This window comes from Amblyomma americanum, chromosome 10 (assembly GCF_052857255.1).
Source record: "Amblyomma americanum isolate KBUSLIRL-KWMA chromosome 10, ASM5285725v1, whole genome shotgun sequence".
Classification (NCBI taxonomy): Eukaryota; Metazoa; Arthropoda; class Arachnida; order Ixodida; family Ixodidae; genus Amblyomma; species Amblyomma americanum.
Genome location: NC_135506.1, coordinates 4,608,520 through 4,632,847, shown reverse-complemented (window position 1 = coordinate 4,632,847; position 24,328 = coordinate 4,608,520). Strand labels below are relative to the sequence as shown.

Sequence of the window (24,328 nt, the reverse complement as noted above, 5' to 3'; positions counted from 1 at the left end):
TGAAAAATTGCAAATATGTTTTGTTTTGATCTGCTGCCCGGAACAGCGATCGGAAATGAAAGAACCCCGGTGCTAATTAATCTTTCCAGGGAGTCATCGTTCGCTCGCAGTGAGAGAAAGCTCAGCTAATTGTCGCGCACAGTGCAATGTCCAAGTATAACTACGGCTTAGTGAAAAGATTCGGCGACAGTCGCCGCCTTCGAGACGGCAGTTCAAGATCCGCGCCCCCTATAATTCCGTGGTCTCTGCGCGCGTGTGCGTCAGGGCCCAGAAGGTGCCTCCTCCGGGCACATGCCAAATTCTAGACTTCATCCATACAAAAGCAATGGGTGGGCTCAGTATAACGGAAGACAGCAGTGATGAAAGACAGCTCTTGCAGGTTCTAAAGCGAAAAATCCGGCAGAGAGTTACACTACTGCAGCGCGTTAATTCTCAGTGGACCGCTGTAACGCCCAGCACGCGGCTCGTTCGAACGCGTGTGCTCGCACATAAATATGCATAGCATCGCTGGCTAGGGCTCTGTCTGCTGTCAGCGAGCATACGTCGTCGAATTGTAGAGTTTTGCTCGGCATCTGCTCGGCTTTGTACTACCGCCCGCGACTGGACATTTGAAGCCTCACAAGAACAGCCGGAAAAGGCCCTTCGTGCGATTGCTAGACGGGCAGCCATCTGTTCCAAGTTAAACTTTGACTGGGTGCCTTTACTTCCCAAAAACACGCCTCTACTATATATGCTGCGAGAAACGCTATTGGGGAAGAGCATGTTGGTTTAGGCCATCCTGTCATTTTAAAGAGAAATTGAAAACTAGTTTTTGGGGAAAGGAAGTGGAGCAGCATCCAGTTGTCTCACATCTCGACGGACGCCTGAACCGCGCCGTAAGGGAAGGGATAAAGGAGGGACTGAGAGAAGAAAGGAAGAAAGAGGTGCCGTAGTATAGAGGGCTCCAGAATAATTTCGACCACCTGGGGATCCAGCAAAGGAATAAGCCGGGCTAGTTGGACCTTTAACGTGCACTGACATCGCACAGCACACGGGCGCCTGAGCGTTTCGCCTACATCGAAACGCAGCCGCCGCGGTCGGGTTCGAACCCGGGTACTCCGGATCAGTAGCCGAGCGCCCTAACCAATGAGCCTCCGCGGCGGGTTTTTAAAGGGACCCTGAATTCTTCGGGTCAGCTATCGCGTACACACTACGTTTAACTGGAGCTAAACCATCAGCAATTTTTGAAGCGAAAAGCTTCACTACGCTAGTCAACACCGCGCTTCGCGCGAGCCGGCGTATGTCGGAGCACGAGTGACGTCACGCACGACGCAGGTGGCCGTCGTCGATTCCGTCGCCTGACCTTTCACCGCTGCCGCGCGCTATGCGTCATCGTTTGACGTTCGCCGCAAGCGCGTGTTTATCGCGGAGGCCGGCTATATAACCGCTTGCCAGAGAATAGTCGTGCGCACTCGACATGGGAGGGAAGGAGAGTGCGGCTGCTGCTAGACTACGCAGAAAAGCTGAGAAACTAAATCCGTCCGATCCAGAAGTACTCACTTGGGAGTTGGCTGCACAACAGCGAAAAAATGATAAAGCCAAAGCTAGACGCGCAGCCGAAACGCCTGAACAACGGGAAATACACCTTGCTAAACGACGCCGGAAAAAAGCCGAAAAGCGTGTCTTGGCCGCATCTTCAGCCAGCAGCAGCCAAGTGAGTGAGGAAGAGGAAGCAAGAGTCAGAAGATGAAAATCCCAAGACTCGCCGTTACAACGACCACGTGGTACGACTGGCTTTTCGCTTGTATATATATCCAGAGGCTTAACCAGAGCTAAGCCACTGCCTAATTTTTTTCTCATGCGCTTCGGCGTGAATTAGCTGAGGGGAGATAATTGTTTTTGGGGGGGAAGGAAATGACGCAGTATCTGTCTCATATATCGTTGGACACCTGAACCGCGCTGTAAGGGAAGGGATAAAGGAGAGAGTGAAAGAAGTGCCGTAGTGGAGGGCTCCGGAATAATTTCGACCACCTGGGGATGAAAATCATTTTTTGAATCGCTGATACTTTTGGACCCGCCGCGCTGGCTCAGTGGTTAGGGCGCTCGGCTACTGATCTGGAATCCCCGGGTTCGAACCCGACTGCGGCGGCTGCGTTTTTACGGAAGCAAAACGCTAAGGCGCCTGTGTGCTGTGCGATGTCAGAGCACATTAAAGATCCACAGGTGGTAGAAGTTATTCCGGAGCTCTCCGCTATACGGCACCTTTTTTCCTTCACTCATTCCCTGTGTTCAACGATATATGAGACAGATACTGTGCCATTTCCTTTCCCCCAAAACAAATTATTATTATTGGTGTTAATGAAGCTTTGGGGATGCAGTGCTGAGAGATGAAATACTGACCACTCGCACGTGCGCTTCTTGTAATCTCAGTAAATACCATTTCAGAGTACCTTTTAACACATTATTCAATAAAGAGGCGCTTTAGCTTTCCGTCTCACGTGGCCACGATTTGAACCCTCGAAATCGTGATAAAAAACCTAATATTGCTAAGGCTGCAAGGACGTTTTAATGTTTGGTGTTTGCGGGATTGTAAATGATATGACTGATTAAAAAACCTAGTGATACGAGCGAAAGCTCTTTTAAACACGATTTGGCGCCGGAGTCGGTCCGGCGCTCGGCGCCTCTCCACAGCTAGTCATCACGTGGTACGATGTCACTTGCCACACCTCCACTCTACCGGCTCAAGGTGAAAACTTTACCTTGGCAGTTGTACAAACAGTAGAGCTTTCACTCCATAATCTAGAGGTAACACAAAATAGTTTATTACGCATGCATACAACCCATTTCATTTGAAGCTTAGATCTTCAGCAAATTTTTTCAACAGTTATTGCAATTTGAATGCCTTTGCTGGTCACTACTGATGTTATAGGAGCTTATTAGCTCAGTGATTAATTTACCTTGAGCTGGCGTGTGAATGGCCTCAGGCCGGACCTGACACCAAGCTATACTGGCACGCATGAGCAGTTTACCTCTTGAGCTGCTGCAGGAACGGGCCGGTCTTCACATGAAGCTTGGCGGGCTGGGCCAGGGCTCAGTAGGGTGATAATGTAGTGGGCCTGAGCCAGGCTTCAAGCCTCTGAATGAGGCCTTTGGAGTGCTCAAGTGCTAAACCCCCTATGCCTCCGCTAACAGGAATGCTAGCAAGATAAGACAAAATTACCCAGTCGATGCTACAAGGGTTCAATTTTGTTTGTACTTCTAAGCCCCACAACCTTAATGGTTTCACTTTGATAGCAATAGTGGCAATCATAGAACTGATTTGAATCGCATGGCCTAAAGCGATCAAATCAACATGTGGTCCGCCATAATAGCCGCTGCCATGGCAGCCAAAAATGTGGCGAGGGACAGCAGTTACCGTGTGAGGGTGCAATTTTCCGAACTACGAGCGGTGACGATTTTAAGGCGAGCAAATTCACCGTGAAAAAAAAAAGGCGGTCGTATCGCGTAGTTAGGCAAAATGCCAATTAGCTGCGCTACCACTGTGTGACCATTGTCATGCATTGTTTACTGCGGTTGCGCTTTGCTATTCATGACATTGCTATGTGATTAAAGTGGTACACCAAGTGTATTCTGAGTGAACGGCATGGATGAAGCACAGTAGGTACATGACACAATGTTTATTACAGTCGCTCTATGCATGCAAATCAGATCAAGGCACCAGTTCTGCAGAAAATCTGGTATCGGTGGCGGCACTGTGAGAGGAAGCAGCTGGCCCGCCTGCCACCTAGGTCACGTGACCTTGTGATGTCATCACAACCTGCCCACCATGGCATGCGGCAAGCACTTGTTAACTGTGTAGTGACCATATTCTCAGATGTAACCAGATGCAAATTACACATTGCAAACTATATCAATACCAGGTGAGGTGTTTCACGGAAGCCCACCAATTTCTAAAAATCGGGTTGATGAGATACACAGAACCTTTCTGCGGCATATTAATACCAGTGTTAGCGGACGTCAAAAAACAGGCGAATCATGTAAACTTGTAAAGTGATAAACTAAATCCTAAGTTAACCTTTTAACCATTACTGGTAGGCACCCGCTTGCAATTAAAAAGTTGTAGCTGGCCATTGGCAATAGCCATTTGTGTTTTTAAAATATCGAAATTGCTATTACCCTCGCCGCTTTGGGCCATTTCTCGCACCATTCAAAAACCGTGCGCTTGCGGGAGGGCACAAAGAGAGATCAATCAAATCGCGACACTCAGTGACGCATGTATGTGCACCATCAGCGTAGCGCATACCGCTACCACTTACTTCGAGCTGCCACTGCGCATGTGCAGATTGTACTGAGTGCGCCGTGTTTCCGTCAGAAGACCGCAAGCCTTCCACGTCGGGACCAACCAGCGCCTGCGCAGTGGCAGGGCGCGGTACACGGTAAGCGGTAGCGGTACGCACTGTGCTAAAAGTATCTAAGCTCAACCCCATCCATGCTACGGTGCTCCCAGCTCCTTGCTACTTCGCTGCGCCAGCGCGGGTGGGGAAGAGAATGTCACGTTGTTTAATCACTTGACTAGTTAACAAGATTCAACCGTTTTTGACGTTTGCCAACACTGGTATTATTATACCGCAAAAAGCTTCCCTTAAACTAAAAAAACTATTCTCAAATATTAGCGACGGGCTTCCCTTTAGCATGTGGTACAAACACATGGGGCCCTATATTCTCAACAATTCGCCATTTTGTTCAAATTGTGACTTAGGCGTGACGTGTACATCAAGGCGGTGCCAGGTTACATAAACACGCAATCTGATTGCATAATAAAAAAGAAAGAGGAAAAAACTGATAAAAGTAAATACAGTCGCCTGCTACTATTGGTGCCAAGTACGAAAAAGAACAATGCTCCAAGAGCTTGTGCCGAGTCTCTGCGTTGCAATCAAAGGTGCATACACGTCGAGCTGCAGTGCAAGGAGGTGAAATATGATGCGGTCTTTTGTGTACATGACATACATGTGGTTGGACGTCCAGCAGACAGCGCTTAGCACGTACTATTGGTAACAAAAAGGCTCCAGGACACGCAAAAGTAATCTAGGCACACAGCTGCCAAGTAGTTAAATGAACACCTCCCTGAAATGCACGGTCTTGAGCTACCAGCTAGCAGCACAGCTATTACCTTCAGCTGCTGCTCCTGTGTCCTACAGACTTCTGTCCCTTACTGTGCCTATGCTTTATTACCCCCCCTTCATCTTTCCATCACGGTATGCTCAGGTTTCGGAAAGTTTTCTGGGGGTTTAACGTCCCAAAGCGACTCAGGCTATGAGAGACGCCGTAGTGAAGAGCTCCGGAAATTTCGACCAGGTGGGTGGGGGGTTCTTTAATGTGCACTGACATCGCACAGCACACGGGTATATGCTCAGTTACCCACCCAGCACGAGACAGTTACCATGCCTTTCCTTTCTCCAGACCTAGGAGGAGGAAGAAGAGGAAAGGCAGGGAATCATCATACAGACCTAACTTAACATAACCCAAACGGCAAGGGTTAAATATTGTGCCATTAATTTCTTTGCTCCTATTGACTGCCTTGGGCATATTTGCATCAAGGCCCCACTGAAATCCAGCTGTCATGGCTGGGATTTGATCCTGCAACCTTGGAATCAGCAGCTGTACGCCATAGCCACTAAGCAACTACAACAAATTTAGCAGTGACATTTTTCTCGTTCACTTTCATGCAAAATATTCACATATGGCAACATTAGAGTGCTTTTGCCACAAAGGTTTCAGGCATTTCTTCAAAGCAAAACTATACATGCGAGCCTCATTAAACAAACGGCTGCTACGATCCTCAAAAAAAAAAAAAAAACGCTCCAAAAATGCCTTGTGAAACATCATTCACCAAAGGTTTTTTTTTTTTTTTTTTTACACACAATTCATCAAGGGTGTTTCATCTTTGATGCTTTCCAGTTCCATTATACATTGCTTGCATGCAGGAAGATGATGTGGAAGCATGTGCCTGGGGAAGCATCTTTGCGTGTTTAATGCACAAGATCACAAGACATTTTCAACATACTGCACTTGTTATCCCCACAGCAAAACCAGTGAAATCTTGCGCGGGGCTAGCCAGGGAATGAGGCCTGAGAGAAGTCTAGAATTATACATAGTGACCAAAACTGCAAAAGCACAGAATTGATGAGACTTCCCAGAAAACACTGAGGTGAAGTTGCATGATTGTGGCTAATATATAAAGGTGGCGACATCAGCAAGCTTAAAGACCCACTGAGTCTTGTCAAATTTGTTAAGAGCATAATCTGAAAATATAAAGCTAAGAACTAAAATCCATTACATTCGAGAATTTCGTCCAAGATAAAAATTGCTCGCGTGACTAGATGCTGGTCAGTTGCTGCCGTCAGCTGGCTTCTGTAGCCGATAGTTGTCAAACGGCAGAACGTGATGCTTGGAAACACAGTCTGCAAAAGAAAACAAAACGGTCTTTTATATAAAAACTCATTACAAGCAAAAGAAAGCAAGATCATAAAATCGCAAGCAAGCTTTAATGCTGAATTTCTTGCTGAATGAAACTAGTGTATGCATGTGAACTAAGAAAGTGAAACGAATGCCTCCTGCAGTGGCAAACGATATGAGGTATTCTTACAAGGGCAGTTATGTCACAATTATTTTAATAGAAATGAAATTCACAAACACTTTTGCTGCGTTACGAAGCCATGTTTTCTAAAGCTCAAACACATTCCAGTATGCAGCTCTCCTGTGAACAGGACATTAAGAAGGAGTTTCAGTGCAGGCTTTTTTTGAGAAAACACTTTACAAGATGTGTTATAAGAGGTGCACAGGGGCACTTGTACTACTTGTGAATCGACTCTAATGAATTTCACTACAAACACAAGTTTAGTAACTGCATGGTTATTAGAACAACTTTAGTATAGTCCAGGGCTCGACGAAAGTTTGTCTGGTCAGGAATGATACTGATGAAGCTCTACTGATGAAAATAAGCCTGCACGGTGATTAAACTTTAATATTATGGTCAAAATACTGATTTCCAGAAGGACAAAATTGGTAGAAATTTCTGATATCAAGAGCAAAAACTATCACCATTTCAGAAATGAATGGCGGAAAACTCTCCCTCAGGGATCCACACAAAAGAAACGGTCTTGGCATACCGTTTGCCTGCTAAGACGGCCAGTAGTGGTGATAGCCACATTTCATTTTTTACAGTGAGAGCTGTTACCGGGAGTCACAGCTTTGAAATTACTAAACATGCCCCTAGAATTTTTTGAAACTGCAGTCCGATCTAGATAAGGTAAGCGTATGGCGTAAAAAATAGAAAATGACTCAAACAGCAAAATGTTATCACATGCACTTTATAAACAAAAAAAAAAACAAGGTCTGTGCAACTATATTTTGAATCAGTCTTTCCTCCAGACAAAGCACAGCGTCAAGTATCTCTATCTCATGTTTACAGTAACAATGCGTTGGACTGCACATGTTGACACTATAACTGCCGAAGCCCATCTCTGCCTCTTTCAAAGAAATTCAAGCATACTTCTTCATCCCTAAAAGGAACATTGCACGTCATGAATGTTAGGCCAATTCTTGAATATGAATGCATGGCTTGGGATCAGTTTACGAACATTTTAAAAGACAAATTTGTGCGAGTACAGAAGTGTGCCATGAGATTTGTAACTAGGAAATGCAATTTCCATGTTTAGAGCTCCGAACTTCGAGAACCACTGGGGTGGAAACTTACCCCAGCGAGGAAAAGTATTCAGATTAAAGTTTCTGCGTGATATCTACAACAGTAAAACCATAATCAATAAAACCGTCCACTTAAAGGAGGCTCACTATGTTTCAAGGAGGAGGGACAATTCCATGAAAATTAGCAGTTATGCCTGATTAATATCCTGATGAATAGTCTCAGTTCAGACAATTTCTACAACAGGCAACACTGAATTTTTGGCATTACAAACATTCCCCGCTCATTAATATTCACTCCCCGCTTCACTCACAAAACTTTGAGGCTTGTAATAGGTTGTCTCGGGCATCTTATGGAAAAACTCATTGTTTTCAGTCTCCACTTCAGCCATTCGACGCTAGTGTGAGTGTTTTTTTTATTAGTGCTTGCGACATCATTGCTGCATCAGGCAAAGCATGGCCCCTGCCACGGACAGAGTTTTGGTCTGCTGTTTTTACTGTTTCGAAAATGGTTCCACTCGTTAGTTTGAAAAAACAGTTTGTTGTAGCAGAGAGAGAGGACTAAGGAATATGAAGAGACTATCAACTCAAAATGTGCGAAAAACCCCATGTCGCTGGCGTAACGCAAAGGAAGTGGACGAATGGATAGATGTTAAGAGCACCGGTAGGTTGATATTTTATTTATACTTCTCTAACTACGTAATATGTCGAATATAACGATATTACCTATAAATTCCCCATTTTTCTTCACATATAAATCGTATTGATGTTACTTAAATTTTTAATCCTGAACTTCTCTCCATAAGTCACCACCCTGCTTTTGAAACATCTTCCAATATCTTTTTGCCAAGATCTACCGCAAGTTCATTCACGTTACCTTTGCTATCTCTGAACATCGGGTGAGTGATAAACGAGGTGGAATGGCACCCTCAGTGTGCAGTTGTGCGAGCTAATGATTGCAACAAATCGTGAATTCATTACCACAAACATCTGCCACCAAATCTCGCATAACACAGGTGTGATTACTGGCAGTCAGTTTTTTACCTTTTCTAGCTCAAAAAAGCCGTTTTTAGTGCAAGTACTTTCTCATTAGGATGCGGTAATCTACTGATAAAGGCCAACCTAAATTTGATCTCAGTATTTTCTATTAAAAGAGACGTTACTGCAGGTTATGCAAAAAATGAATTCAGGACCAAAGGAAAAAAACTTTGGCGATCCTCGGTAGATGGTTTGAAAGCATTAGCAGCCAAACATTGGTTATATTTGAGTTTAACGCTTGAAAATTTGTTATACAGCTTACGGAAGAGCATTTTGGGGCAACGTTATAAGGTAGAGAATTTTGGAGCAGCTTCCTCGTTGCAATCATTCCCAACTGTTTAAGAATGAAGTCAGCGAGAGGGTCTGCTCCATGCCTACGTGCCTTTAATCCGCCAGTGGCAATGTGTGGCACGTGACGCGTGCACAATGGCGAAATTTTATGGAGTATGGTGTACAGGGTTTTAACGTCCTAAACCAACTTAGGCTATGAGGGACACCAATTTCGACCACCTGGGTTTCTTTAAAGTGCACTGACATTGCACAGTAGTAGTCGTAGTAGTAGTAGTCGTAGTAGTTTATTCAAAAATGAATTTAAAAAAAAGGGGAAGGAAAAGAATGTTGCCAGCCGCGGCAATTGCACAGTACACAGGCCTCTAGCATTTCGCCTCCAACGAAATGAGACCGCTGCAGCTTGGATCGAAACCGCATCTTTTGGGTCAGCAGCAGAGCACCATAACTATTGAGCCACCATGGCAGCTAATGCAGAGATTTGACATTTCTGCACCTTGCACAGGCAGGACTGAATGTGGCTTGCCTTTTCCGCATTTGCAAGAAAGATTCTCCGCATGATGGAACGGAGCTAAGCGGAAGCTATCGTGTCAGGGCGCGCTTTTTCGTGTGGAAGCGCTACGCATTTTTCCTGTGCTTAACAGTGCCATGCAGGAGCCCTGTGAGTGCCACTGCACAGGACTGCCGGTGTTCAGTTGCTGCGAAAGTTCGTCTTAACCAAATCATGTGCGAAACAGGGGTTCTTTTTACACTGAATCCTATTGGGAACCAACCAAAAGGTCTCACACTGTTCGTCATATCCAATATTTCGTCTTAATGGGAATCTACCAAGCTAAGTTCGTTCGTAGCCCAGTGGGCAGGCTGCTACTGGCTACTGACAGACTGTGGTCGCCATTTCCGTTTGCACTGACCCTTCTAATCTCGCACATTACAGGAGACATACCGAGTAGCCAATTCTCGGAGACGTGCGTGACCTGGGACAGCCAGTGGCGCCGCTGGGGATCCCCCAACACCACGTTGCAGCGAAGGTACGACGAGGACACCTGCAAGGATGGTGACATGCATTTCATTCTGTTGGCCAGTGGTGCAGTGTCAACCTGGCCTATAATAACAAGGTTCAGCACGGTGCACTTACACCATGCACCACACTGAAAAAATAGAAGGCTCACCAAAATTTCTTCACTACAGTCACATTTTCATCACGAACACAGGTAGCCTTCAATGCAAATATTCCACTTGGGAAGCTTTACCCTCGATGGTTGCACTAAGGCAAAGCTATAAGGCACTCGTGGCACTCGTTAGGCCTTAGCCAAACAAGTACCACATATAGCACATAACTTCCATGGCAAACAGTACAGAACGGAATTGTTCTTTTTTAGTGCGTTAGCAGTAGAGCTTCCACTCAGCCACTGTGTGTACGGTTCCTCTGTGTGCCCACCTGGTCGTGAGCAACCTGCCCTAGTGGGCCCCCTAGGTGGCAGGTGTGCCACCTAGGTCACGTGACCTCGAGGCGTCATCACAACCTACCCACCAGATTGTGAGCAAACTGCCCACCGTGGCAGGTGGCAGTTCAATTAATGATTATTTGCGAGAGGTTACACAGGAAGAGCAACTTGGGTCTCACAAACAGTTCCACATTTGCATTCACACTGAAACTGAAACAGTGACCCACGGTCTAAGCAAAAGGAAAAAGCCTGAAAGGCTGCTTTCCAGCGCGTGATGAAGATATGAGCTAGTGATCTTGTGCCAGATATCTGAGACAATAAAAAACTGGCTCATGATCACACTGTGCTCTCAATCCATTTTCATGATTGCTGTGCCTGTTCAAGGGAAAAACATCAACATGCAAAAATGGTGCATCTGTACCCCCTAAACTAATTTTTTGCAAATGGTACCGAACTGAAATATCATTGGAGAAGAAATTCAATTCTAAAGTTATTTACCGGTCATAGACAACTACCAACACATCATTGCAAGTAAGTGTACTCCTTTACATGTAGTCCAGCATTAAGTCAATTATAAAATGAAGAAATCAATAATCAATAAAATGTCAAAGCCTGCGGAGGCCATGCCCTTCCCTCTGCAAGTCATTACCTCTGCACCCAATAGCTGCAGCAGCTCGCGGATGCGTTGGGGTGGGGGTGCTGTCACTGGTCCAACATAGAAGGGGCCCATGCCTGCGAGCAGCTGAGAGGGTGCAACCACACACGTGGTCCTTTTCCGCTTCCGCTTCACCACACACCGGGGCCGGCTGAATGCAAAGGGCTCCTCATCCAGCCAGCAGCCGCTCTCGAGGGACCGGTACGCCTGTGGCAGATGCAACACCAGCGCAGTCAGTGAGATTTCAGCAATGTTTATTAAGCGTGAAAACACTAGGTGATCCAAAAGTAACGAACGTAAACATTCAAATCAATTGAAAAGTACAGATGGCGATACAATGTTTTTTGCAGAATTGCACAGAAAGACATGGTATTTCTCTTAATAATGAAACCTTTTATTGCCAGAATACGTAGTTACAAGTGCCACCAAAAGGTGGCACTTTGGGACTGCTACATCAACAGCAGCGCTACCTGTTGGTCTTTCAATAATAACCTCAATTACTTTTAAAAAATCCAATGTCTATATGAAAACAGCATCATTCCAGTGTTTATACTTTTTACTGTTTTTATTAGTTCTACATGCCTGGTATGGGACAGAAAACTTACAGGTGCAGCACAACAGCATTGTAAACTGAGAGGTAAAGTCATCTACACAAAACAAGTGCAAGAAACTGAAATGGTGCATGGAACAGTGAGAAACCACTGAGTACCAGCACTGACTGCACCGGTTGACATTAGTACCGTCCAGATCTCTGAATTTGTGTTAGTACATCTTGCACTCAGTATTTGGTTAAAAAATAGCCCGCCTTGTCAAGTTCATGCAGCTTACTCCTGCAGTGTGCGGCAGTGGGAAAGACAGCACTCACCAAACACGAGGCCCTTCATGTGTACAACTAGCGCATGTAAAAACTACAGAAAAAACCAGGTAGTCTCAAAATGCAATACTGGACTAATTGCTTGACTCTCCAACATCTGACTTCACTGCCAAACAATGCACATGCAGATGCTTTTTCAATGAGGTTTTACTGCATTTGGTGGAGCGACACCGTTACAGGTGCTCCATCCCTGCAGCTTTCTCCTCATTTCCAAAAAAATGTCACAGAGTGTTAATCTGAGGCCTTTGTCCTGCAGTGGACGCAGTTAGGCTGATGATGACATAGTGAGGTTCTGCAGGCAAACCTTGCCAGCAACGGTACTCACCCACTGGTCGGGCAGAAGCCAGCAGTTGCCCCTGGCCAAGGCAAACAGCACACTGAGGGTTCTTCGTGGCTTTTCATCCACCGTACCGCAGACAACGTGCGTGGTGTGCTCAGTGACCTCCATTCCGACTGTGAAGCCACCCAGAGCCGTGACCACAGCAATGACAGCATCGCGGTTGGCTGGTTCCAGTCCTGTCACGACCAGGTTCGGACCCTCAAGCCACGAGGCCTGGCCAAGGGCACGCGCACGGGCTCGACTCTGGAAAAAATGAGTTTACAGCAAAATGTCTTCACTCGCTCATTTGAACAATATATGGAGTACCATTAGCGACACTGGAATTCACTGCGTTGTGCACAAAAGAGCTGGCACCTTAGCCCCTAGATAGACCCAACAAGATTAAGGTTGCAAATCATTCCAGCTTTGTGTGGTGCTTTCTCAAGCATCTGTTTAAGCATAGCCTGGTTTACCCAATATATATTTCACTGCAGGGCTTTGTTCTATCCCTTTGTCCAGAATTGTGAGGTTTTCGTTCTCAAAAATAACCGACAGCTGGGCCTTTGACGAATGTGTTGATGTTTGTTTGGTAGTAAAAGACGCTTTCCTTGCCGGCAAATTTGTAGTTAAGTTGAAATAATTTTTCCCACCACCTGAATTCAAGCTCGTGACGACCTTGAGCTTGACCTTTGTTTTCATTATTCACGAGTAGTAAAAGTGCCAGCGGCAGCGATACAAAAGTTTCCTCAATATTCAGGTGTGCAGTCTTTCATCTTTCATCCTTTTCAATAAAAATTCTCAGCAACACCGCCACAGAATACTTATGGAAATGACCAGAGGTAGTGATATCCGTCTTTCCTTTTACTACGATGGCAATAGTAGGGCGTGTGACGGCGAATGAGCGAAGTAACCCTCCAAATGCGCCACCCTTCAGCCCATGCCACCCACACACCCTTCACCTGTCACCACCCTGTCAAGGCAACAGCAACAAAGGATGGAGAGTCAATAGCAAGGCAAGCAAATGATAGCAACCGGTCCTTTGGTGAGTGAACTTGAGGCAGCCCATTCTTATCAACCCGCTTCCCTACCCCACCTCCACCCACCACATACTCACCGCCACTCACCACCTGTGCTCACCCTCCAGAAGCACGTGCAGCAGTGAAACAAAAAAGTGACACTGAAATAAAATTCAAAGATGCAATGGGAAGGCAACCAATGTAAAGTGGAAGGCAAAAGTCCTCTGCTACTACATCAGTTCATATGACTGTCTGCCAATTTTTTTTTTCATATCTGCAGCTTATAACAGCTCCACCAGCTGCCTGACCAGCTGCTGCCATCATTAGGAAGAAGCAAGTCATAAATCCAGGCTAACTTTGTTTTGTCGTCAGAGTCCAAGTCAGAAACACTAGCATTAAAAATGCAGCTAGTGCAAACTACAAAAGGCCTTTCTTTGGCTCAATAAAAAGGGCTTGAGCTGCCATTTCTTAAGGCTTTTACTGAAAGCAGGAAATGAGTGAAAGAGGTGCTTCATACATCTGGAAGCTGAAAATGACTAAACTAGAGCGAATTTCTCGGCAAAATCAAAAGCCTGTCCAATGGGTAAAATAAAGTTATAGCAAAGTGCAGACAATGAATTTCATGTTTCTACACTTCCCAGCATCTGGGCCACAGAAGCATGGATGGAAGAGCTTCAACTGGGCAAGACCAATGGCGTCGTATAAAATTAAACTAAGCATCATTAAACCAAGCAACACTAAACGTTACTTCATGCAAAATATTTCAAGTGTTTCACAAATATTTTACACTCCTGACTGACACAAGTAGCATGTAAAGCTGTTCCCAACCTTCACATCCTTCTTTCATGTTGCAAAAAACTAGGTAGTAAGGGTCCATCCCAACAGTGCTGTAACAAACTCTCATAACTACTGGACAACTTCCAAATGAAGCCATCAGAAATGAGGGCCACTCACCACTTTTGCCTCAAAGTCCTCCAGGCTGCGCCGACTGGTGCGGTGGTGTGGGCTGGAAGGCGGTACTGAAGGAGAGCACTTTCTCGGTGGGGTGGTTACCTCCCTCAGTGGTTCGCGTGGTACATCACTCAGCGGTGTACCATACAAGTCATTCACTGGTGCGCCAGGCACCTCTTTCAGTGGTGTGCAGGCAATGTCGTTCAGCAGCATACGAGACTCTTGCTCCTTCACTGCAATGCACCACAGAAATGATTGCAAGGATTTCTTGTTTGAAAAGCAGCAAGTTGCAACATGTTAGGCCAAAGAAATGCTTGGGGGCACTCCATCAAAGTGCCCCGCACGCTGATGAATGACGTTTTCACATTCCTTTACTCTGTCGTAACTGGTGTAGCCCCCATCTTATAAGCACATATGATTTAGCCTGCCTTAAGGGGGTTCGAAGGTTTTAAAATTTATTTTTCGAGTCATCTTGTTGAAACTTAGCATGCCGGTATATCATAGAATGATGATTTTGAATATGCATTTAGATTTCAAATACCTCACCTGGAAGGAAATATACGGCAAAATAACCTATCCTGATTAGGTCATTTCTTACAGGCCTTTATGGAAATTTCTCAGTTAAAAAAAAAAGCTTCTCTAAGAATATGCAGACATTTGCAAAGGTCCAACACACCCTAAAGCTAACAAATGCATATAGAGGCATTTTGTTAATCAGAAATAAATAACAAAGTTGGAAAGAAAAAACGTGGCAGTAATTAGCCAACAGTTCACTTAATTGCTAATCTATCATGTTTAAAAAAAAAGGAAAACTTTAGGATGTACGGTGGACCTTTGAAAATGTGTACATATTCTAAAGAAAGCTTTCTAACTGAGCAATTATCATAAAGGCCCGTAAAAAATGGCCTAATATGGGATGTTATTTTGCCATATATTTCTTTCCATGTGAGATATTTGAAATTAGCATTCTATGATACACCTGCAGGCCAAGTTTCATCAAGCTGTGTTCACAAACTAAAAAGTTCTTAAGATCCTCACCCCCCTTAAGACACTCCTGCAGCATCTAAAGTACTGTATTTACACGACTGTAAGTCGACCCCCCCAAATCGCATGTCCGGAAAAAAAAAAAGTTGACGCGAATGTAAGTCAGCCCCCCAAATCGCATGTCCGAAAAAAAAAAAAAACACTGGTGGAGCGCTTCAAAAACGAAATTTATTGCATAGGTGGGCTATTCATCCTCACTTGAGTCATCTTCAGTGGTACTGCTGTCGTCATCGTCGCCGCTGCGATCCCACAGCACATCGTCCTCCATGGAAAGCCCGCACTTCCTAAATGACCGCACCACGACATCGCGTGGAACGGCCGCCAAAGCAAAAATCACCCACCCACCCGCCCTTCTGCCGCCAGGGAGGCTCTCTTCACGCGCCCCGTTGGCGTAAGTTCCCGCCCTTCTGCCGCCAGCCACTCGTCATATTCACGCCGGAGCAAGTCCTTGAATGGCTTGTTAAAGCCAACGTCTAGCGGCTGCAGTTGCCCCGTCAGACCGCCGGGAATCACCAGCATATCTGTATCTTCTTTTCGGAGCTCTGCCTTCACTTTCGCGGTAAGGTGGCCACGAAATGAGTCCAGCACGAGGAGGTTCGGATTGCGATTTTTGAGGGATGCCCCTGGCCTCAAAAGCCACACCCGACGGTACCAATCAATAACTAAGTCGTCCGTCATAAAGCCCTTTTCGTTCACTCGCACAATCACACCTTTCGGGAACATTTCCTTTGGCATAGTTTTTCTTTTCGATGTACGGTCGGAGCTTTGTGCCATCTGCCAAGCCTGATAGCATAAGAGTGAACCGAAGTTTCTCGTTTCCTGTCGTGAGAAGCTTAACCTCGCGAGCTCCCCTCACGCTCACTGTTGTGTTGCTCGTCATGTCGAAGTAGACGTGAGTCTCGTCCGCATTGCCGATTTGGCCGAGCAGGTATCGCGCGAGTCGCGGAGCTTGAGGTAGTGCCTATGGAAGGCGAGAACTTTCTCCTCGTAAGCAGCAGGCAGCTTCTGGCATACACTAGTACGCCGACGAAGAGAGAAGCCAGCCCTCTTCAAATTTCGAAGCCCAAGCCTTGCTGGCTTTGAAGTCTGTTCAGAGTATTCCAGCTTCCGCAGCAAAGACCCGGGCTTGTTGCGTGATCATTTCGTATGTCACTGGAAGGGACCGATCACATATTTCGGTGACATACGCTGCAAGCTTGACCTCCAGCTCCAGAAAGCGTCCCGACTTCGGCCCGCGGAAACCTCTTCGCTTGGAGTCGCAATCGAAAATTTTGTCTCGCTGCTTCCGCCACTCCCACACCAAACGTTCAGAAAGGTCGAACTTGCGGCCCGCCGCGCAGTTGTTGGTTTCTTCGGTGTAAATGATGGCCTCCCTCTTGAACGCTGCAGTGAACTAGCCCCGAAAGCTTTTCAAACCTGGAGAGCTCATGGCGAAGCACGCGGCCGGCAGTCGAGTCAAAAGCACCAACTCCAAGCACCACCAAACAAATGGTGAATTCCAATCGCAGGCCCGGAGTGGTCTGCACGTTCTGTGACAGAGCGCCTGAATCCGGCGCAGAGCGCGCGACCTGAAATTGCGATTGGAGTACACTTGCTCTGGCCAGAGCATGTAGGGCGCCGCTATCGCCGCTGAATAAGAACGTCACGCAAACTTCCGTTCGGATCCGCCGATTTCGGCGGAGCAGTCCCGACTGCTCCACGGAGCAATCTCGGCTCGGCAACCGCTCCCTGTCTACGATTGGAAGACTCAATCCGTGCCTCAGATCTGCGTTTGGAATACAGTTGCTCCGAAAAGAGCAGAAAACGTTGCTCCAGAAGTGCTCCAACTCTGCGATTGGAAGTCACCAAAAGAGTGATCGGTGTCGGGGCGTCGGCTCTTCCAGCAAACATCGGCACTCCCCAGAAGCGCTGCTGTTACTTATTGCGCAACCAACTGAAATAGCGGCTCTTCCATCAGCTAGCGACACTCCCGGGCGCTGGCGCAGACTCTGCGATTGGAACAGGGGCCCTTCCCGCCAGTAAAATGAAATGAAATTGGTTTTGGGGGAAAGGAAGTGGAGCAGTATTTGTCTCAAATATCGGCGGAAACCCAGTTGTAAGGGAAGAGATAAAAGAGGGATTGAAAGAAGAAAGGAAGAACGAGGTGCCGTAGTGAAGGGCTCCCAAAAAATTTCGACCACCTGGGGATCTTTAACCTGTTGTACTGACATCGCACAGCACACGGGCACCTTTGCATTTCGCTTCCATCGAAACGCTGCCGCCGCGGTCGTGTTCTAACCCGGGTATCCTGTTCAGTAGCACTGAACCATCGCGGTGGGTAACGGTGTGCGAAGTAAAAATAAAAAATGAAAAATCCTGGCCAAAAAGCCCGCAGAATACCTGAATGCTACGCTTGGAGCCGTAGAGCAAACAAAAACTTATAACATCACGGTAGCGTCCCCGATAAATTTTTTTTCTTGCTTTTATTGGCAGTTTAAGGTTTCGTTTCGATTGTAAGTCGACCCCCCCCCTCTACTTCGGAATTTTAAATTTCAAAAAAAAGGGTCGACTTACAATCGTGTAAATATGGTAACCAGTTTCAGTCCTAAAAATTGCTTTCAAGAAGTGAATCCTACAGTCAATGGTTTAAAAGCAAGGTTAAAGAATTTAGCTACAGGTGACAGAAGGCCAGAGTAAAAGCATATACATTAGCATATCCCAGTTTGCAACATCGCCAGCATGGTGTTGTGCCAGGAGCTTCACAACAAAGCTTCCTTCAGCGTGCCACCTGTTGAAGCCAGGCGCCATGCTCACCAGTGCAGCGCAACCAATCACATCGCCCCATACGCCATGAGCCGATCGCCAGCTGCGCTGCCTGTCGTCTCTTGTGAAGCAGCGACAGGGCTGCTCCCACCGACTTGTTGCTGCTGTTCGCTGGCCCTTTGCTTGCGCATCTCTACAGAAACTCTACCTGATTGCATGTGTCGTCCTATGCAGGCTTTACGGAATCAAGTGATAATAGGGTTCAGCCTTGGAAATCAGTTTTCTTTCCTGTGGATTTCAGGCGTGCTGTTTTGTTTACGATGTGAATCACAATAGACCCCAGGATAAATATCGTAAAAAAAGAAACTGTTCTGGGGATGTGATCAATTTCTGTCTATCCCTGCCTGTTTTCTGTTATGCATGAACTTTATGTTACGTGGTTAAATGCTGTGCAAGACTCCTAACTGCACAGTACTGGTATAGCAAGCTTCATTGTTTGCTATGGGTGAAATGGGATGTCTGCGTTTTATGCTGCCCTTTACTTCTGTCATGTACTGTGGCATGGCATGTAGTGCTCCTGGCTCATTCCTGCGCACTCTACCAAACGGCTACTCTCTCTTTAGAACATGAGGATGTCCTTTCCGTTTCACTAATATAGACTTCACTAAGACACCTGCGCACAATTCTGTGAATGATACCTGACGCTGCTCCACAGCTCAAAAGGTAAATTAACTGAAGCATGAATCTTCATTATGTACCTATCTACTTGCGATACTTTTGGTTGCAGAAGACTAACAATACCTTCAAGAGATAGTGATATTGTTTTGTTTGTTTCGTTCCTGTTCATTTTTTAATATCTTTAGTGAAAGAGGAGTGATGTAAATATACATGCGAGGTGTAGCATCCTGAAACCGCACAGGGGCTGTAAAAGATACGTAGCAGAGGGATCCGGATTAAATTCAATCATCCAAGGTTCTTCTAACATACACTGACATTGCACACTGAGGAAATGCTTTTTCGTTCCGCTTCAGTCGAAATGAGGTCGCTGCAGTCAGGATTTGATTTCACGACTATGGGCTCAGTAGCCACAGGTGAGCGGGTGTTAGTTGCGTTATGTCCTGGGCTTTTTGAGCCCAATATGTGTTAGTGCTTCGGGGGCTCTCTCCGCGCCTCGTCTGGTTGAATTGGGCGTCCTGCAGGGCTTTGTTTTGTCGTCCTTTCTGTTTAATGTGGTGATGTCGGTGAGCCGCCAAGCCACCAAGGCGGGAAATTTTTGCAGATTTGTTAGCCCCCTCAGAAACAATGTTACTCCCTAAGTGTACAACGAAAAAGAGCAAGATCTCCAGCTAACATTTTGCTAATGGGAAGAATTTGGACTTATAAAACCCAGCCTACACACTGACCAAATTTCGGACCATATAGACTAGCACTCCCAAATCACAACTGCTGACATGCATCAGGCAAAAATCAGCCACTCGGTGCAGCTGCTAGTTTTTTACATTACGCCAACAATATTACCTGTAGTGCTGTAATTAGGAGTTTGAAAGGTTACAATCTAAAACAGCATTTTAATAGGTATGCCTAATAACCTGTTTTTTTTTTCTTCGATATTGTGTCTTACTGCTAGTATGGCAATCAAATGAACACAAATGCTGTAGCTGCTTTGCAAAGTGTTGGACATTAATGCTCTTACATATGTTTAGCTCCAGTGCCATATTGCAGTGCTTTCAAAATAAGCACTTCAGTGCTGGATCCCTAAATTCAGCTTAGAAGGTGACATTTTTCCATTCATCCTCTTTTGTTCAGTCTGCTCGGGTGTCGGTAACTGACCGGGTTACGGTGGTGCCACAGGATATAATTTCATCGAGCATCAGACCGTTTTGTCAACTCTTGAGGAACTGCGCCGAAAGGTACAGAGTCTGCGTTGACGTCTTAACCTACAGGTAAGACATTCAAGTGCTATCAACGGCATGACATGCGGGTATGTGTAACCGTCGCTCCGTTGCTGGGCTATACGACGGACAAGTATTCAACAGTGGCTTGACGTGCCGGGGCTTCAAAGCACATGCAGCATGTATGCGCTGCATGTTTGAGAAACAAGTAACTACAATCAACTGTACGTGCTTCGTAGTTGGGTGTCGTTGCTATTACCATAAGCACTTAGAACACACGGGCATTGGGCTCGCCATACTGCAGTGACGTCGAACATGCACCACTCTCGTTGAGTGCAGATCCATCTCTACCTCTTATCTGTACCGTCGGAAGCGGTGGAAAGGCAAGGGGAAAAGGAAAGGGGTGGAGGGGCAGAAAGAGGTGGAGACTACTAAAATGCTGCAGCAATAACGAGGAGGTGACATATGTGGATGCTGCTGAGTATCACCACTAAAATGCCTTTGGGCTCGTGGTTACGGACCATACCGGCTGCCCTATTTTCTCTGCCTTCGTCATGACTGCCTCCCTTAATATCGCCGAGGAGGCAGCCATCTCGCTAGCCATCATCTCCTTCAAACCAACCTTCAAAATTATTATCAGTTACACCAAAATTGCAGCCATCTCGCTAGCCATCATCTCCATCAAACCAGCCCTCAAAATTATTATAAGCTACATCAAAACTGCAATCAATTTTTCTAAAAGCCCCCGAGCCAAACTCTTGTACTATGCTGCCGTAAATAGAGTACATAAGCAATTTTCATCACGTTTCTGTAGCTGGCCTGCCCATGAATGAGAGTTGCACCAATCGACTGCCAGAAAGCTGGGCCACACAACAGTGGCAAAAACTACACCATTAGCTGGCTTGTCCATGACACGTACAAACCCTGACTCGTTTGGCACCTTTTCCAAGAAATGGACATAAATTCACTTTAGTTTGGTGCAGTTTTTAGCCAAAATCTATCAGCCACAAGAGGAATTGGGTGTTGCTGTTGGTACCTCTTGTGACAATCTCCTGTAGACACTTGGTGCCAGGTGACAACAATGGGCTCTCCAGCAATGCTTCATGTTTCAAGTCCAAGAGTCTTGGCCTCTTCGGACGCTTGATTGGGGATGGCGAGTCTGGCTTGGTTCGCAATGAACGAGGCTTCTGCAAAAGGAAGCACAGAAAGGTTGGATGATAACCGTTGCTATCATTTGATTAGTATGCAAGGCACTCCAGATGAACACAAGTAGGAATTTCTCACCAAGTTGTATGCACTAGTGGAAGTGGTTATAATTTGCAAAAATGTAGCAAAAATCATGACAAATTCAGGAATACATAAGCAGATTATTTCTCGCGAGCACACCATGCAAAATGCTTCAAAGCATTTACAAACGCAGTATTTGATGGCACTCTTATGAGCACCTGGGATGAGATGTCCCAGACATGTAACAATGTTAATGCAGAAAGCATGCAGTCGGAAATCGGTAGATATTACACCACATGTAACAGCCCATCAGAAAATAGCAAGTGCAAAAGTAACATAAGCTCCTGCCTGATAAGGCAGAAATGGTGCAGTCACTCAAATAAAATTTGTCACTAGTTATCAAAACATGAACGAGTCTAGCTTGCTTAACTTGGTTAGCACTGCTTAAAGGAATAGAGACCAAATTTGAGCTGTGCTTTCTCTATATAGAGTGATGCATCGCACAATAGAAAACAGACAGCCACGTGGATTGAGTCAACAAGCAGTAAATAATTTACAACCGAATTTTTTTTCTCTGATGCTGCTTCGCCCATGTGACCTGAATGCGTCTTGCATGTCGCAGCTGCTGTTCAGCTTTTGAAATAGAACTGACACAAGAAACAAAATTTCAGTTATAAATTATAAAGCTGGCGTAAATCAATTCCTTGTCATGACTCATGTACACCACTGTCCAGCATATCACTTGGAAGAAAAAAATATGCATCCAAAAATCTGGTGTCTACTCCATTGAAGGGTCCCTGAACCCCACCCTTCCAACTTCGTACTGCGACAAGTTATAGCGTGCAGCACAATGACTGCACTGCCATGCGTACTCCAGTTGCATTGTACTACAAAGCACGCAGAAATTGCAAACAAAGCACAGAAGTAAGGCATCCTTTCTTTTCTACAGCTCCTTTTTGAACTAATACCGCAGCTTGCAATAGGATGGTCTACCCCCATATGTATCCTGTGATGCACAACCTGCGATGCAAAGAGCATAAACTAAACACTGCACAGTTAGTGTGACCCTTGTGTAGAGTGAGCGGTGCACTTTCCTGCGTAAATAGCAACACCTCGTAGCAACTTCTAACTTTTAGATGCAACACTTGTGTGAAAATAGAGCCATGTAGACCTTCAAGCAAGAGAGTCTCGAGCACTATGCCCAGAAGTCATGGGCTGCTTTTTAATTTCTTTTTATTATGTGGTGCGCACTGCTCGAGCACTTTACACAAAGGCGACGCATACTGTACGTTTATATTCTGTGCTCCTGCTCTGCATTTGATGAAATCCAAGACCAAATTGCCAACAAAGTGCTCTACAGCACCCACGACCTGTGGTCGACAAGATGGTTGTTCAAGGCTCCTCTAGAAAGGCAGCAAAGGTCCATGTCATCAAGACGGACTGCTCACCCTTATCTTGCGACTGAGGATGGGACAGTCGTAGGCTGCAGACACATTCGCTGGGAACCGTTCGGGAGATGCCATCCTCCAGTGGGCACGGCATCTGTGTGAACCACATTGTCAGCATTATGCAAAGCACTGCCTAGATCCCAGCTCGCATGTTCACACGTTGGAAAAGAACAGATCTATTCCAAAAGTTCAAATACATACCACATCATGATAAGGAGCCCACAGGGTAATCAGACTTCCATCAATTTCACATGTGTGGCAGTGTCAGATACTATGATGACATTTGCAGTAAGTTCATGTTTGGTCATCTCAACATGCCCCAAACATGAATTTGAAAATTAAATTTCTGCTTGCACTTTCTACCCATAAGGTGCATGTTCACAAAAAGAGCCTTGGGCGGAGAGAAATTAAACAGAGGCAAGGCAGAAGCAAATGAAACAAGAGCATCAAGGCATAACTTTTAAACAGAGAGATAACTGGCCTTCATTGCTTTTCTAAAAAAAAATGCAATCATTCCAAGATAATGCGAACACAAGCTCCCTGCCTTTTGCAACTAGTCTGGAATGTGCTCCACTAAAAAGCTACCAAACCTATCCAATGTATAACATTTCATTACATGCAGGCCAAAAAAAAGTTATCGAAACAAAACATCTCGCCACAGCCATTTGCCTTCTTGCAAGCTACGAGTAAGCCTTAAAGAGTTCTAGGGCTTCGTAAATAAACATGACGGCTTAAAAGGGGCTTAAGCAGTTGAAGCCCGTCAGCTGCACACCACTTTCATCCGCCGCTTTTTGTAGCGACTGAAACACCACCGAGCAAGCGCTATCACTAGCATCGATGCAGTACTACCAGTGCACGACAAACATGCGCTGATGCACGTCTAGGATCATATTTTATCCTCATAAACTAGGAATTAATCTCCTCCATGCGTGCCGCCAAGCCCCGGGCTTTTATGAGTCAAGTTTCACTATCTGCCGAGAGAAACCAGTCCGGTAGGACCCGGCAACGAAGCCGTGGCCGAGTCTTCCGGAGGCTTCGCGTAGAATCATGAAGAGTTTGCGGTCTTCCCTTTCGGATCGGTAGATCGACGAGTTCACCCGCTGTGCAAGCGAATGGGGGTAGCAACTTACTCTTCAATCCAGAGCGGTCCCACGACGGGGATGCCCAGCTGGCGGGCCCGGTTGCGTGTGGACACACGGCCTTCGCGGAACACCACATGCGTGACGGTTGGGCCCAGGCAGCGGCGCACTTTGGCTCCCAGCCGCGTCAGGAAACTCTCGAAGACGTACGAAACGTCCTCTGTGTTCACGCGCACCTCCACGAAGGCGCACACTTCGCGAAGTGGCCCATCGGGATTGTGCGCTGGCTGGGCCAAGAACGCCCGATACACGGACTCCGGTACACCCTGGGCAAAACGTTCGCGTCGTGAATCTCACGAAATTATGCCCCGTTTTTTTTTTTCTTACCAGGCCAGTTCTCGGTGTAGTGGGAGTGCTGGGTGCAGCTGCAAAGCGGACCTTCTTCGACGGAGGGCTTTCGTCGCTAGCCATTTGCGCTGTGCACTCGGTCTATTCGATCGCCAACTTGCACTGACAAGCCACAAGCGAAAGACCCGCGCCAGTTCGCGCTCCTGTTCGTTCTAGGTATGCCCGTAAGGGCACGCACCAGTCGGCCTCGTCTAGCCTCATCGGCTTTTATTCGCACTATAG

At 46.1% G+C, this 24,328-nt stretch overlaps 1 protein-coding gene across 1 annotated transcript; it reads right to left on the bottom strand.

The window, feature by feature from the left end:
* Positions 1–5,894: 5,894 nt before the first annotated feature.
* On the bottom strand, positions 5,895–24,264 carry MCPH1 (Microcephalin). Its single transcript, XM_077640709.1, has 9 exons — positions 24,086–24,264; positions 23,750–24,024; positions 22,620–22,713; positions 20,981–21,131; positions 14,270–14,499; positions 12,306–12,563; positions 11,101–11,313; positions 9,950–10,049; positions 5,895–6,440 (listed from the first exon to the last, which is right to left on the bottom strand). The coding sequence occupies exons 1-9, from the start codon at positions 24,167–24,169 to the stop codon at positions 6,367–6,369; spliced, it is 1,479 nt and encodes a 492-aa protein (XP_077496835.1). The 5' UTR covers positions 24,170–24,264; the 3' UTR covers positions 5,895–6,366.
* Between the last annotated feature and the right edge of the window lie 64 nt (positions 24,265–24,328).